General features: G+C 41.8%; 1 protein-coding gene across 5 annotated transcripts in view; it reads left to right on the top strand.

Moving 5' to 3' along the window:
- Window positions 1-14,098, top strand: part of prdm5 (PR domain containing 5) — a 331,962-nt gene that overhangs the window by 178,622 nt on the left and 139,242 nt on the right. The window contains exon 14 of one of the 5 annotated variants that reach the window (XM_063042231.1): window positions 3,977-4,393. The exons of the other annotated variants lie outside the window; for them this stretch is intronic. Within the exon in view, the coding sequence (XP_062898301.1) occupies window positions 3,977-4,063 (87 nt within the window). The 3' untranslated portion in view covers window positions 4,064-4,393. Of the gene's footprint in view, window positions 1-3,976; window positions 4,394-14,098 lie in introns of those variants that run through there. 5 annotated transcript variants of the gene reach the window in all.

Below are 14,098 nucleotides of genomic sequence, written 5' to 3' on the forward strand. Positions count from 1 at the left end.
TAAAGGAATAATGGAGAGATTTGATTGAAGTTTTCAAGATGTTAAGGGGAGCTGATAGAGTAGTCAGAAAGAACTTATTTCTTCTGGTAGAAGAGCCTTGTGTAAAGATCAGAGTTATATAGAGCTTGGTGAGGTAAAAATTGTAGAAGTTGTTCATCAGGTGTACCTGGACTGGAATATATGAGTTCAGGGTGAGACTGGAAAAACTTGGATTGTTTTCTGAGGTTCAGGGTTGACATGACAGAAGTACATAACATTATGAGAGGCATGGACAGGGTAGATACTAGTGAAGGGCATAGCTTTAGAGTTGGTGAGCCGCAAGTTAAAGGAGATGTGCAAAGCAATTTTTTTGACACAGTAAGTGGTCGGTGCCTGGAACGTGCTTCCAGATTTAGTGATGTAAGCAAATATTCGGAGGTATTTGGACAGGTAAATGAGCAGGCAGGGAATGGAGGAATATGGATCATGTACAGGAGAATGGAGTTACATTAGCTTGGCATCAAGGTATGCGTGTGCTGTACTGTTCTATGTTCCATAAAGGGTCAGATAGATGCAAGCAGCTGCTTTGACCAATCATCAGTTAAGAGTATGTACAAGTCAAGCTTGTCAAAATTAATTTTAATTTACCTTCTCCATCATGTTGGTTGGAAAAGAAATTATTGCATTCTCTGCTGCTTTCTGTGATTGAAACAGCAGTTTGCCATTGACAATTCTGGTCAGATGGTAAAATTAGGGGCGAAGCTAAGGGGATATGTTTGTGTAATTGGAGAAGAAGATGCTAAGGATGATAATTATGTAGCCACCTGAACTGGAGGATTGGGATAGGCAAATGCAAGAGTGACTAAGTTGAGTTGGGAAAGAGTTGCTGCCAGGGAAAAACTGATGAATCAAAGGGATGGTGTTTGGAATGTAATGTAGATGAGCTGCTTGGAGTTCATGTGGGGTTCAGAGCCTGGACTCTTCAGATTAATGTGGAGAAGACAGTATGCAGAGAAATGTAGAGATGCTGAAGCCTGTCCTACTGGAGGGTTGGTGAAGATTGTTGGTTGTGGGCCGGCAAGGTAATGATAGTGAAAGGGTGTAAAAAAAACTCATTCCCAAAACCACTTTATATTTGCTGTAATGAACTGAAAGGATTATTATATGAAGAATGGTATGATTCAATGTTCATCTGATATGGCGTTTGTTTCAGAACTGTAATTGCATTACACTAGGGCATTTCCAAAGTGACATAAACTGGCTACAAATTGCTGGTTACTGTCTCAGGTGCCTTTCATCCTTGTGGAGGTGATATAGATGGCATTATGAAATCTGTTTCTGGGCACTTGTTTCTTCAATGCTGCCATTTTCCTGTCAAGCTGCGCTAGTTTTGACATGTTGTTATTGTAGCTGGTTTACACCTTTTGAGGTGGCCACTTTGTTAAGTGCTGCCGTACATTAATGCAAATATCTAATCAGCCAAACATATAACATTACCTCAATGCATAAAAGCATGCAAACATGGTCAAGAGGTTCACACCGAATATCAGAATGGGGAAAGATAGGGATCGAAGTGACTTCGACTGTCTCTAGAGTTTACAGAGAATGTTGCGATAAACAAAAAAAAAATCCAGTGAGCAGCAGTTCTGTGGGTGAAAATGCCTTAATAATAGAGCGGTCAGAGGAGAATGGCCAGACTGATTCAAGCTAACAAGAAGGTGTCAGTAACTCAAATAACACATTACAAGAATGGTGTGCAGGAGCATCTCTGAACATGTCGAACCTTGAGGTGAATGGACTGACTCAGTTGAAGACCAGGAGAATATACTCGGTATGTAACAAAGTGGCCACTGAGTGTATTTTCCAGCTGTCCCACTGATTCAAGCACATTCTCATATCATACCTCATCCCTACTTGCATTAGGCTTGTCTATAGCTAGAAACCTGACTGGTTAAATGACGCTCGAGATCAGAGAAGACAAACATTGGGGTTCAAAATGGATTAAAGGAATTTTATTGATGTGCGTGAGGAAGTAGGGATATTTATTCTGAACTTCAGCAAAACTCTGCTGATACCCCTTAACAGCTGCCGCTGTTTCTGTGTGGTCCGGAATCTCCAGAGGAGAAGGCCCTGAATCCTTGGCTTTGCTTGTTTCGGCAGCTGGGATGAGGTTGAAGGCGCTCGGCAGAGGATGGTGCTCAGGAGGCTGTATCGGAGGGGCTGGTCAGAGGCTCAAAGTTTTCGGATGGACGGACTCAGTGTCAGCTGTTGTCAGGTGCTTCCAATGCATCGGCAGTTGTCGGTGCCTGGAGGTTTATGGCAGGGAGTTTCTCCCTTTGCCGCCTTCTATTGGGGACTCGGGAGTCGATCGACTCGGGACTTTGAGACTTCTTTTTAACCGTGCCCATGGTCTGTTTTTTATCAAATTATGGTATTGCTTTGCACTGCTGTAACTATATTTTATAATTATGTGGTTCTGTCAGTGTTAGTCTTCGGTTTGTCCTGGTTTTCTGTGATATCACTCTGGAGAAACATTATATCATTTCTTAATGCATACATGCATTTCTAAATGACAATAATCGAGGACAGAGTGTTCTCATAATCTAGTCTCACCCATTCTCTATCCTATGCAGTCCAGTCAAACAGAAGGCTCCACATAGAAATTAAATTAACACAAGCAGTGAGATGTTTTCTTCTGTTTCTGCTGTATTTTGTTGGGATTGTGGACAACATACTTATACTTGTGTTCTGTGGTTCTGAACTGACTGATATGGCGATTTGGGACTCATGGATTCTGCCACCAGAGTGTCAAACGATGCTGGATGGGGTGGGCAGGTGGCGTGATCCTTCTGCATTTTAGGCTGGACCTTCATGTTCTCCTGATATGTGTTCTTGAAGTCTTCAATGCCATTCAGAATGCTAATTTTCTACTTTGAGCAGCCAAGGACCAGGGATTCCCTTGAATTAATGGGGATGTTCACTTTTTAAGGTCTTGATAATAGTGTTGAATCTTTTCCTCTGTGCAGCTGTAATCTCTTGCTGTACCAGAGCCCAGCACACGGCATGTCTGATTTGGGATCTGGTATTAGGTGTGTATGAATTATCTTGCCTATTGATTGCAATTACAGTCTCAATGTGGAAACACTGGTCAGAGAGAACATTGACACTGGTTTGCTTATCCCTCCACGGATTTGGAGGATTCATGGATATGCACAAAAGAATAGTTTTGTTTTAAGTCACAGTCTTGTGTCTCTCTAATGCTTGACATGCCTGATGCAGGTTATTCCTATCTTAGAAGCATATAGGAGGGTTGGGATCATTGCTTCCTGGTGGAATACAAACTACATGCTGGATTTTTGTGCTTGATCGTTAGCTGCCCTTTTCTTCAGCTGCAGAAGGCTATGCTGGTACACCAAAGCTGATAGCAAACTTCATCACTGATGTCGTCATTTATTGAAACATGGTTCCTGAGATATCGGATCCTAGTTCATGTTTTCCAGGGTCTTATCATGAAAACTGTTTAATGGTGATGTTGCACAGCAGGGCAGACTGGTGGGGGATTGATCTTGTGTTGTTGATGCTAAATGTGGGGTGCATGTCGGGCTTCATGCTTCAATGAATGAGTGAAAGCTGACGTGGTACTCAGCCTCTGAATTAAGAGATATGCAATTATTGGCTGGCAGTAGGCTTAAAAAAGGAGCCAAATTTACAGGGCTGTTGAGCTTTACCTTGAAGTCCACAGTTTACAAGCGGATTTTAATCAGGACTTGGGTCTCAAAATTATTTCTCCAGATCTTTGCTCATATGAATGGGCACCTGTGCTATAAGAAAGGAATCCATTTAAATTGCCCAAGTAAACATTCAAATAGGATTAATTGACCCTAAGTGTGCACAATTTAAATTTAAATGTACTTTAGTGATAACTGTTCTAATACATGCCTTGAAAATTTTTTGCATTAAAACTGAGACATTCTCCATGTTTGTTTTGGCCTCTCAGACGCTTGATCTTTGCCTGGTGCTTGTGTATTTTAATCACAATGATCTGTCAACTTCAAAATTGAACTTCCGAGTTATTTTACGCTAATGAATCTCCTTCAACGGATTCCAAGAAGATGGAAAAAGGTGAACAAAATGTGAAATTGCTTCAGAGAGATTGTAAATGTCCTGCTGAGAACCAAAATTAAAAATTGCAAAAGTGAAAAAGAAGAAACTAGTGTGTCAAACACTTCATACCTGTGCATGCTTTAAAAATGGCTTGAGACGGAATGAAGAGAGCGTTCAGTGCCTCAGTATTAATTTTGCTGTGTCAACAATTCTTCAGATTAAAAGCTTTAATTTTGTTTTCTTTAATATCTGCATATTTCAAATGAAGTTGAAAGTTTCAATCAGAAGTACAGCAGTTCTTTAGACCATAAGACCATAAGATATAGGAGCAGAATTAGACCATTTGGCCCATTGAATCTGCTCCGTCATTTCATCACAGCTGATGCATTTTCCCTGTCAACCCCAGTATCCTGCCTTCTCCCCAAATCCTTTCATGCTCTAACCAATCAAGAATCTATCAACCTCTGCCATAAATGTACATAAAGACTTGGCCTCCACAGCTGCCTGTGTCAAAGAATTCTGCAAATTCACCACTCTCTGACTAAAGAAATTCCTCCTCATCTCCGTTCTAAAAGGACATCCCTCAGTTCTGAGGCTGTGTTCTCTGGTCTTAGACTCTCCCACCATAGGAAACATCCTCTCCACATCCACGCTATCGAGGCCTTTCACCATTTGCTAGGTTTCAATGAGGTCACCCCTCATTCTTCTGAATTCCAGTGAATACAGGCCCAGAGTCATCCAATGTTCTTCATATGACAAGCCATTCAATCCTGGAATCATTTTAGTGAACCTTCTTTGAACCCTGTCCAGTTGCAGCACATCCTTTCTAAGATAAGGGGCCCAAACCTGCTCACAGTACTCCAAGTGCTGCCTCACCAGTGCTTTATAAAGTTTCAACATTTCATTCTTGCTTTTATATTCTAGTCCTCTTGGAATCAATGCAACATTGCATTTGCCTTCCTCACCACAGACTCAATCTGCAAATTAACCTTTAGGAAATCCTGCACAAGGACTCCCAAGTCCTTTCGCACCTCAATTTTTTGTATTTTCTCTCTATTTCAGAAAATAGTCAACCCTTTCATTTCTTCTACCTAAGAACATGACCATACAGTTTGGACAACTGTATATCATCTGCCACTTCTCTGCCTATTCTCCTAATCTGTCTAGGTCCTTCTGTGGCTTCTCTACTTCCTCAAAACTTTGTGCCTCTCCATCTATCTTCATATCATTTAAATACTTTTCAACAAACCTACCAATTCCATCATCAAATCATTGACATATAAAAGAATTGGTCAGAACACAGACCCCTGTGGAACACCACTAGTCTCTGGCAGCCAATCAGAAAAGGCCCCTTTTATTCCCACTCTTTGCCTATTTCCACTTTTTGTCCCACTCCTGTCTCTATTATCCCCTTTTTCATCCTGTCCTGGAGGAAGTTGATCTAAAAATAACTCACACAGTTATTTCATTGATAAATAACTGAAGTTATAGAACCTGCTGAAGAAAATGAGAAATATGTCATTTTCTGAGCTGTATAAATAGTTAGTATGTAGTGTTTAAAAACTCCAAAAATAAAGAAAGATTCTGTGGTATCCATTGTTAAGGTGTTGTTTGCTGATATGCACTGGATGCTGATTGTAGACTTCAGGAAGGGTAAGACGAAGGAACACATACCAATCCTCATAGAGGGATCAGAAGTGGAGAGAGTGAGCAGTTTCAAGTTCCTGGGTGTCAAGATCTCTGAGGACCTTACCTGGTCCCAACATATCAATGCAGTTATAAGGAAGGCAAGACAGCAATTATACTTCATTAGGAGTTTGGAAAGATTTGGTATGTCAACAAATACACTCAAAAACTTCTATAGATGTACCGAGGAGAGCATTCTGACAGGCTATATCATTGTCTGGTATGGGGGTGGGGGTGAGGGTGGGGGCTACTGCACAGGATCTAAAGAAACTACAGATGGTTGTAAATTTAGATGGCTCCATCTTGGGTACTAGCCTACAAAGTACCCAGGACATCTTCAAGAAGCGGTGTCTCAGAAAGGCCGTGTCCATTATTAAGGACCTCCAGCATCCAGGGCATGCCCTTTTCTCACTGTCACCATCAGGTAGGAGAGACAGAAGCCTGAAGGCACACACTCAGTGATTCAGGAACAGCTTCTTCCCCTCTGCCATCCGATTCCTAAATGGTCATTGAACTCTTGAACACTACCTCACTTTTTAAATATATTATTTCTGTTTTGTGCACAATTTTTAATATATTCAATATACGTATACTGTAATTTATTTACTTATTATTATTATTTTATTATTTTCTTCTTCCTCTATATTATGGATTGCACTGAACTGCTGCTGCTAAGTTAACAAATTTCATGACACATGCCAGTGATAATAAACCTGATTCTGATGCGTAAACAGGCAGGGAATGAGGGATATCAATCACGTGCAGGCAGATGGGAATAGTTATATCAATGCTGATATAGTGGACCAAAGACTCTGTTCGCTTGCTGTATTGATTTGTTTTTCTTTGATGTTCTGTGGGTGCACTTTTGCAAATTAAGTTGGTGAAAATGTTCAGTTTGTACAGAGTTGGCAATGGCTGCAAGTAAATGTGGTGGGCAGGGCATCCATCAACATGCATTTTCACTCTAAACTGCCTAGACATATTAGCTCAGTGGCAGGAAGAGCTGACTTTCAGTATAATTTAAAGGGATTGTTAGTCAACTACAGATTAGTTCCCCTGATTTCTAACATCTCTTGCAGTCATTTTTGATATTCAGAACTCTTTCAAGTTATATGACTGAAGGGACTGGCGTGTCAGTTGCTGACTTGATACCTTCTGTCCATTAGTAGTTCCTAGAAATGATGATGTTATTAGGTATTCCCCTTGTGGTACATCACTGTCTTTAAATAAGCAGAGATCACACAGGTGAAGAGGACATCTGCAATTCACTTCCCTGAGGAACAAAGTACGAGTTGTTTCCTGTTCAACAGCAGAAAACTTGCTGTTATGTCCACAATGTCACCTTGGAGTAGGGTAATGTTTGTAGAACATGCAACAATAAAGCACAGTACAGGCTTTTTCTCTCCAGTCCTGCTGAAGGGTTTCAGCTTGAAATGTCAACTGTACTTTGCTTCCATAAATGCTGCCTGGCCTGCTGTGTTCCTCCAGCATTTTGTGTGTGTTGCCCTCTTACCTCTGATAGCTCCCCTAAACTTTTCTCCTCTCACCTCAAACAGACATCTTTTGGTACTGACTTTTGCTGCCCTTGGCAAAAGGTGTTGATCGTCCAGTCTATGCTTCTCAGAATCTTATTCACCTCTGTCAAGTCGCTCTTCATCCTTCCTCGCTCCAAAGGCAAAAGTCCCGACTCACTGAACCTTGCATCATAAGGTTTTTCCTCTAATCCAGGTAGCATCCTGGCAAATCTCCTTTCCAAACTCACTAAAGCTTCCACATACTTCCTATACGAAGGTGAGCAGAGCTGAACACATTTCGCTCAGCGAGGTCTAACCTGTCTTCTAGATCTGCAATATTATGTAAGAGCTTTTGAACTCATTCCAATGGCTAATGAAGGCCAGCACACCATTTGCTATCCTAACCACCCTATCAACTTGCGTGGCAGCTTTAAGGGACCCCAAGATCTCTGTTCCTCCACACTGCTAAGAATCCTACCATTCACCTTGTATTTTGCCTTCAAGTTTAATCTTCTGAAGTGCATCACTTCAAATTTTTCTGACTGAACTCTATTTGGCAATTCTCCACCCAGCTCTGCATACTTTCTATATCTCATAATAACTTACAACACGATCCGCATCACCAACTTCGGTGTCATCTTCCAGACTGAAAAATAGCTTTTTCCCCAGAGCTATAGTTGCTCTGAACCAATCGATCAAGCATCATCCATAAATTTGTTATATTGCTACTTTTAATATTGGTTTTATGGTTGTCGTGCATCTGAGTTGTGCTTTTGTACTGCTGGACATTGCTTGTACTGGCTGGTTACTTGATTTTATTTATTTATTTATTTTACTTGTTGTTTTATAGCTTTGAGTACGAGAGTTGCAAACTCACTTTCGCTGTATTGGTGCATGACAATTGTACTATTCAATGACAATAAAGATATTTCATTTCATTTTCATTTCATTTTATTTCATCTGCAAATTTGCTAACCTACTCTTCTACCGTATCATCCAAGTCATTTATAAAAATCACAAAGAGCAGGGGTCCCAGAACAGATCCCTGCTGAACACCACTGGTTACTGACTTCCAGGCAGAATACATTCCCGTCTACTACCACCCTCTGCCTTCTGTGGGCAAGAGAATTCCGAATCCGCTCTGTCAAGTTTCCATGGATCCCAAGCCGTATGACTTTCTGGATGAGTCTATCATGAGGAATCTTGTTAAATGCCTTACTAAAATCCACATACACCATATCCATCACTCGACCTTCATCAATTGGTGTACTCACCCCAACAGGCCAGGCAGCACCTATCGAAAGGAGTACAGCCCACGTTTTGGGCCAAGACCCTTCAGCAGGACTGGAGAGTAAAAGCTGAAGGGTGGAGTTAAGAGGTAGGGGGAGAGGAGGGAGAAAAATGAGATGATTGGTGAAACTGGGAGGGGGAGGGGAAGGAGCTGGGAAGTTGATTGGTGAAAGAGATACAGAGCTGGAGAAGGTGGAATCTAATAGGAGAGAACAGAAGGCCATGAAAGAAAGAAAAGGAGGGAGGAGCACCAGAAGGAAGTGATAGGTGGGCAAGGAGATGTGGTGAGAGAGGGAAAAGGAGATGGGAAATGGTGAAGGTGGGGCATTACCAGAAATTTGAGAAATCAGTGTTCATGCCATTAGGTTGGAGGCTATCCAGATGGAATATAAGGTGTTGTTCCTTCAGCCTGAGTGTGGCCTCATAGCGACAGTAGAGGAGGCCATGGACAGACATATCGGAATAGGAATGGGAAGTGGAATTAAAATGGTTGGCTACTGGGAGATCCCTTTTCTCTGGCAGATGGAGTGTAGGTGCTTAGCGAAGCGGTCTCCCAATCTATGTCGGGTCTCATTGATATACAGGAGACCACACCAGGATCACCAGACACAGTATGTGACCCCAACAGACTCATAGGTGAATTGTCACCTCACCTGGAAGGACTGTTTGGGTCCCTGAATTGTAGTGAGGGAGGAGGTGTATGGGCAGGTGTAGCACTTGTTCCTCTTGCAAGGATAAGTGCCAGGAGGGAGATCAGTGGGGAGAGACGAATGGACAAAGGAGTCACGTAGGGAGTGATCCCTGTGGAAAGCAGAAGGTGGGGGGGGGGAGATGTGCTTGATGGTGGGATCCCGTGGGAGATGGCGGAAGTTGTTGACAATTATGTGCTGGACATGTAGGCTGGTGAGGTGGTAAGTGAAGACGAGGAACTCTATGCCTGGTAGGGTTGGGATGAGAGCACACCTACTTGAAGTGGAAGAGATGCACTTGAGGGCTGCATTGATGGTGGAGGAAGGAAAGCCCCTTTCTTTAAAGGAGGACATCTCCTTTGATCTAGAATTGAAAAGCCTCATCCTGAGAGCAGATGCAGCGGAGATGGAGGAATTGAGAGAACGGGATGGCATTTTTACAAGTAACAGGATGGGAAGAGGTATAGTCCAGGTAGCTGTGAGAGTCTGTGGGTTTATAATAGACATCAGTAGATAAGCTGTCTATAGAAATAGAGATCGAGAAAGGGGAGGGAGGTGTCGGGAATGGTCCAGGTAAATTTTACGACAAGGTGGAAGTTGAAGGCAAAGCGGATGAAGTTGATGAGTTCCGCATGGGTCAATGCAGTCGTCAATGTAGTGTAAGCAGGAAGGGGGGATGGCCGCCGCCCTCTTGTGCTCCCCTCATTTCCTTTCTTCCGTGGTCTTCTGTCCTCTCCTATTAGATTCCCCCTTCTCCTGCCCTGTACAGTATCTCTTTCACCAATCAACTTCCCAGCTCTTTACCTCACCCCTTCCCCTCCCGGTTTCACCTTTCACCTTGTGTTTCTCCCTCCCCTCCCCCCACCTTTTAACTCTACTCCGCATCTTGTTTTCTCCAGTCCTGCTGAAGGCTCTCGGCCTGAAATGTCGACTGATGATACCTAATAAGATTATCTTTCTCCAAATGCTCGTAAATTCTGTCCCTAAAAATCCTTTCCAACTGTTTTCCTACCACTAACATAAGACTCACTGGTCTGTAATTCCCATGAATAACCCTATCCCCTTATTTACTTACTTACCTATTGTAGCGATTCAGCACAGAGCAGGCCCTTAACAGTCCAGTGAGCTGCACTGTCTAGCAATCCGCCTACTTAACAGCAGTCTAATCACAGGGCAATGGACAATGACCAACTAACCTACTAACCAGTGTACCTTCGGACTTGGGAGGAAAGTGGGGTACCCAGAGGACATGTGCAAACTCCCTACAGAATTGAACTCCCTACTCCAAACAACCTGAGCTGGAATGGTGTCGAGCTTACCGCATGCTACTGAGCAAAGGAACAACATTTACAATTATCCTGTCCTCTGTTACCGCTCCTGTACTCAGGGAGGACACGGGGATCATTGTGAATATTCCAGCAACTTCTAACTCACTTCCCATAGTAATGTGGGGAATGTGTCACTTGGGTCAGGGACTGGCTTGTACTAACGTTTTTCGGGAGCTCCAGCACTGCCTCTTTCTTTTTAACCTTGATGTAGTCTGTATATTAGCCTGTTCTCCTATACATCAGAGACTCTCTTCATGGTGAACACTGAAGAAAAGTATTTATTAAAGACCATTTATTAAATATTTATTTATTCTTCCTCCACAACCAGGCGTATGTTTCCCTCTTTATCCCTGAGTGGCCGTACCCTCACTTTAGCCTGTTCTCCATGTATGTGTAGAATATCTTGGAGTTTTCCTTAATCCTATTCACTAAAGCCTATTCATATCCTATTCTAGCTTTCCTAAGTTCCATCTTAAACTCCTTTCTGGGTACCTTAAAATCTCTAAAATGCTCAGCCACCGTTTTGGTTTGCTGAGTTCTGTGTGTCTGTGTGTGAGGAAGCTTTCCTGGCAGTCACCTACTTTTCAGCACCATCAGTAAGGCCTCCTGTTCAGGATCTGGAGGAAGTGGAGCTGGTTTCCACTCTACTTGTTTGTTATTTCCCAGATCAAACTCACCTTTTCCATCTCTGCCAGCACCTGTTGCAGCCAAATTGCACACTCTGCTTATGGGTGGCTTGGAAGTTACAATCTTGGGAATCAGAATCAGGTTCCCAAGGCATGTGTCGTGAAATTTGTTAACTTAGCAGCAGCAGTACAATGCAATATATGATAATATAGAAAGAAAAAAGTAAGTAAATCAATTATAGTAAGTATATCAATGTGTATTGAATAGTTAGATTAAAATAGTGCAAAACAAAAAATACATATATAAATAAAAGTGATGTAGTGCTCATGGGTTCGATGTCCATTTAGGAATCAGAGGGCGGAGGGGAAGAAGCTGTTCCAGAATTGCTGAGTGGGTGCCTTCAGACTTCTGTACCCCTTCCTGACGGTCCAATGAGAAGAGGGCACGTCCTGGGTTGTGGGGGTGGGGGAGTGGTGGTCCTTAATGATGGACGCTGCCTTTCTGAGCCACCGCTCCTTGAAGATATCTTGGGCACGACAGAGGCTAGAACCCAAGATGGAGCTGACTAATTTTATGCCTTTCTGTAACTTCTTTTGGTCCTGTGCAGTAGCCACTCCCCCCCCCCCCATACCAGACCATGATGCAGCCTGTCAGAATGCTCTCCACAGCACATCTTATAGAAGTTTTCAAGTGTTTCAGCTGACAAACCAAATTACTTCAAACTCCTAATGAAATATAGCCACTGTTTTGCCTTTTTTGTACCTGCATCAGTATGTTGGGACCAGGTTAGTTCCTCAGAGATCTTGACACCCCAAACCTGAAATTGCTCACTCTCTCCACTGATGATCCCTTTATGAGAACTGAGTTGATTGTTGATGTGCATTGCAAATTATCTGCAGTATTTATTTATTTATAAATACAGTGTGGAACGGACCTTTCCAACCCAATGAGCCACACCACCAAGTAATCCACTCATTTAACCCCAGTCTAGTCACAGGACAATTTACAATGACCAATTAATCTCACCAGTATTCTAATTGAATGCCAGATTTGGTTGGGGAAGCTGATTGGCCTAAACATTCGTATACAGTGGTAAGTAGTTTAGTATCAGCAGGTTAAGGGGGAATTTGTTATTATTATTTATTTCAAGATTCTCACAGCAGAAACAAAGTTTTTACATGCTACATAATTTAGAGCAGAATATTCTTGGTGTATGTGGTCACCACTATCTTCCTGAACCCTTGTCTCTGTTGTGGAATTACAAGTAACAATACAAACATGTACAAGTAACTGCTGGCTTTTCTCCTATAATCTGTGCTGATTTAATTAATCAGGGAAACAATATGAAAAGTAGCCAGCTTCACAGATCTTCAAGTGGTCACGACAGGTGCAGTCTAGGGAGCTGTGATAAACGGAACCTATTATTGGCGACTTACTATTCAAAGTCTGCAGTAGCCTGTCGTTCAGGATTCAGGAAGTGTCTAATGCCATTTCCAGTGCACGTGTGGAAAGGAGAATGAAACAATTGTTACACCAGGTCCATTGCAGTACAAAATCGCAGTAAGATAAAGAACACAATAATAAAAAACACAATAAATACAAATACATACAATAGCTTACATGCAGAGATTGATTGTATCCCCATAAAGTGACACTAGGAACAGGAGTGTCTGTACGTAAGGTGACTGCCAGGAAATCATAAAGTAGTGGTGATGGGGTTGGTTAGTGAGTGGAGGTGTTGATGAGCCTTGCTGCTCGGGGAAAGTAACTGGTTTTGAGTCTGGTGGTCCTGGGTTTGAATTCTTAAATATAATTGTGATACAGATTCAGTCTCTTAAACTCTGTAGTTCCTCAATTGTTGATGGAATAATCTTATTAATCCTTGCAATAATTTTCTTTGCTGTCTGTTAACAATGATGCCACTCAATTAAAAAATAATGGTTAATACTCTTAAAAAACAGTAAAATTTGCACCTAACCGATTAAACATGTTCATGATGAAAGTAGCAAGAATACTTTCCCTATTTCTTGGCTTCTGAGGAAAGATTGACTATTTAACCATACACAGTGCCTATTAAAAAGTATTCACACTCCTTGGAAGTTTTCATGTTTTATTGTTTTATAACATTGCATCACAGTGGTTTTAATGTGGATTTTTTTGACACTGATCAACATAAAAAGACTCATGTTAAAGTGAAAATAGATCTCTACAAAGAGATCTAAATTAATTACAAATATAACTGCAGAATAATTGTTGCCTAAGTATTCGCCCCCTTTTATATGACATTCCAAATCATCATTGGTGCAACCATTTGGTTTTAGAAGTCATATAATTAGTTAAATGGAGATCACCTGTGTGAAGTCAAGATATTTCAATTGATTGTAGTAAAAATACACCTCTATCTGGAAATCCAACTGCTGGTGAGTCAGTATTTTGGCAAAAACTACACCATGAAGACAAAAGAACACTACAGGGAAATCCACGAAAAAGTTATTGAAAAACACAAGTCAGGAGATAGATATAAGAACATTTCCAAGTCACTGAATATCCATTGTTGTACAGTTAAGTCAATCATCAAGAAACAGAAAGAATATGGCACAGTTGTAAATCTGGCCATCTTCAAAAACTGAGTGATCATGCAAGAAGTAGACTGGTGAGGGAGGCCACCAAGAAACCTATAACAACTCTGGAGGAGTTACAAGCTTCAGTGGCTGAGATGGGAGAGACTGCACATACAACAACTGTTGCCCAGGTGCTCCACCAGTTGCAGATTTATGGGAGATTGGCAAAGGGAAAGTAACTGTTGAATAAAAAAACTCCCATGAAATCTCGTCTAGAGTTTGCCAGAAGGCACATGGGAGACTCTGAAGTCAGCTGGAAG

The sequence above is a fragment of the Mobula hypostoma genome, chromosome 3 (assembly GCF_963921235.1).
Source record: "Mobula hypostoma chromosome 3, sMobHyp1.1, whole genome shotgun sequence".
Lineage (NCBI taxonomy): Eukaryota > Metazoa > Chordata > Chondrichthyes > Myliobatiformes > Myliobatidae > Mobula > Mobula hypostoma.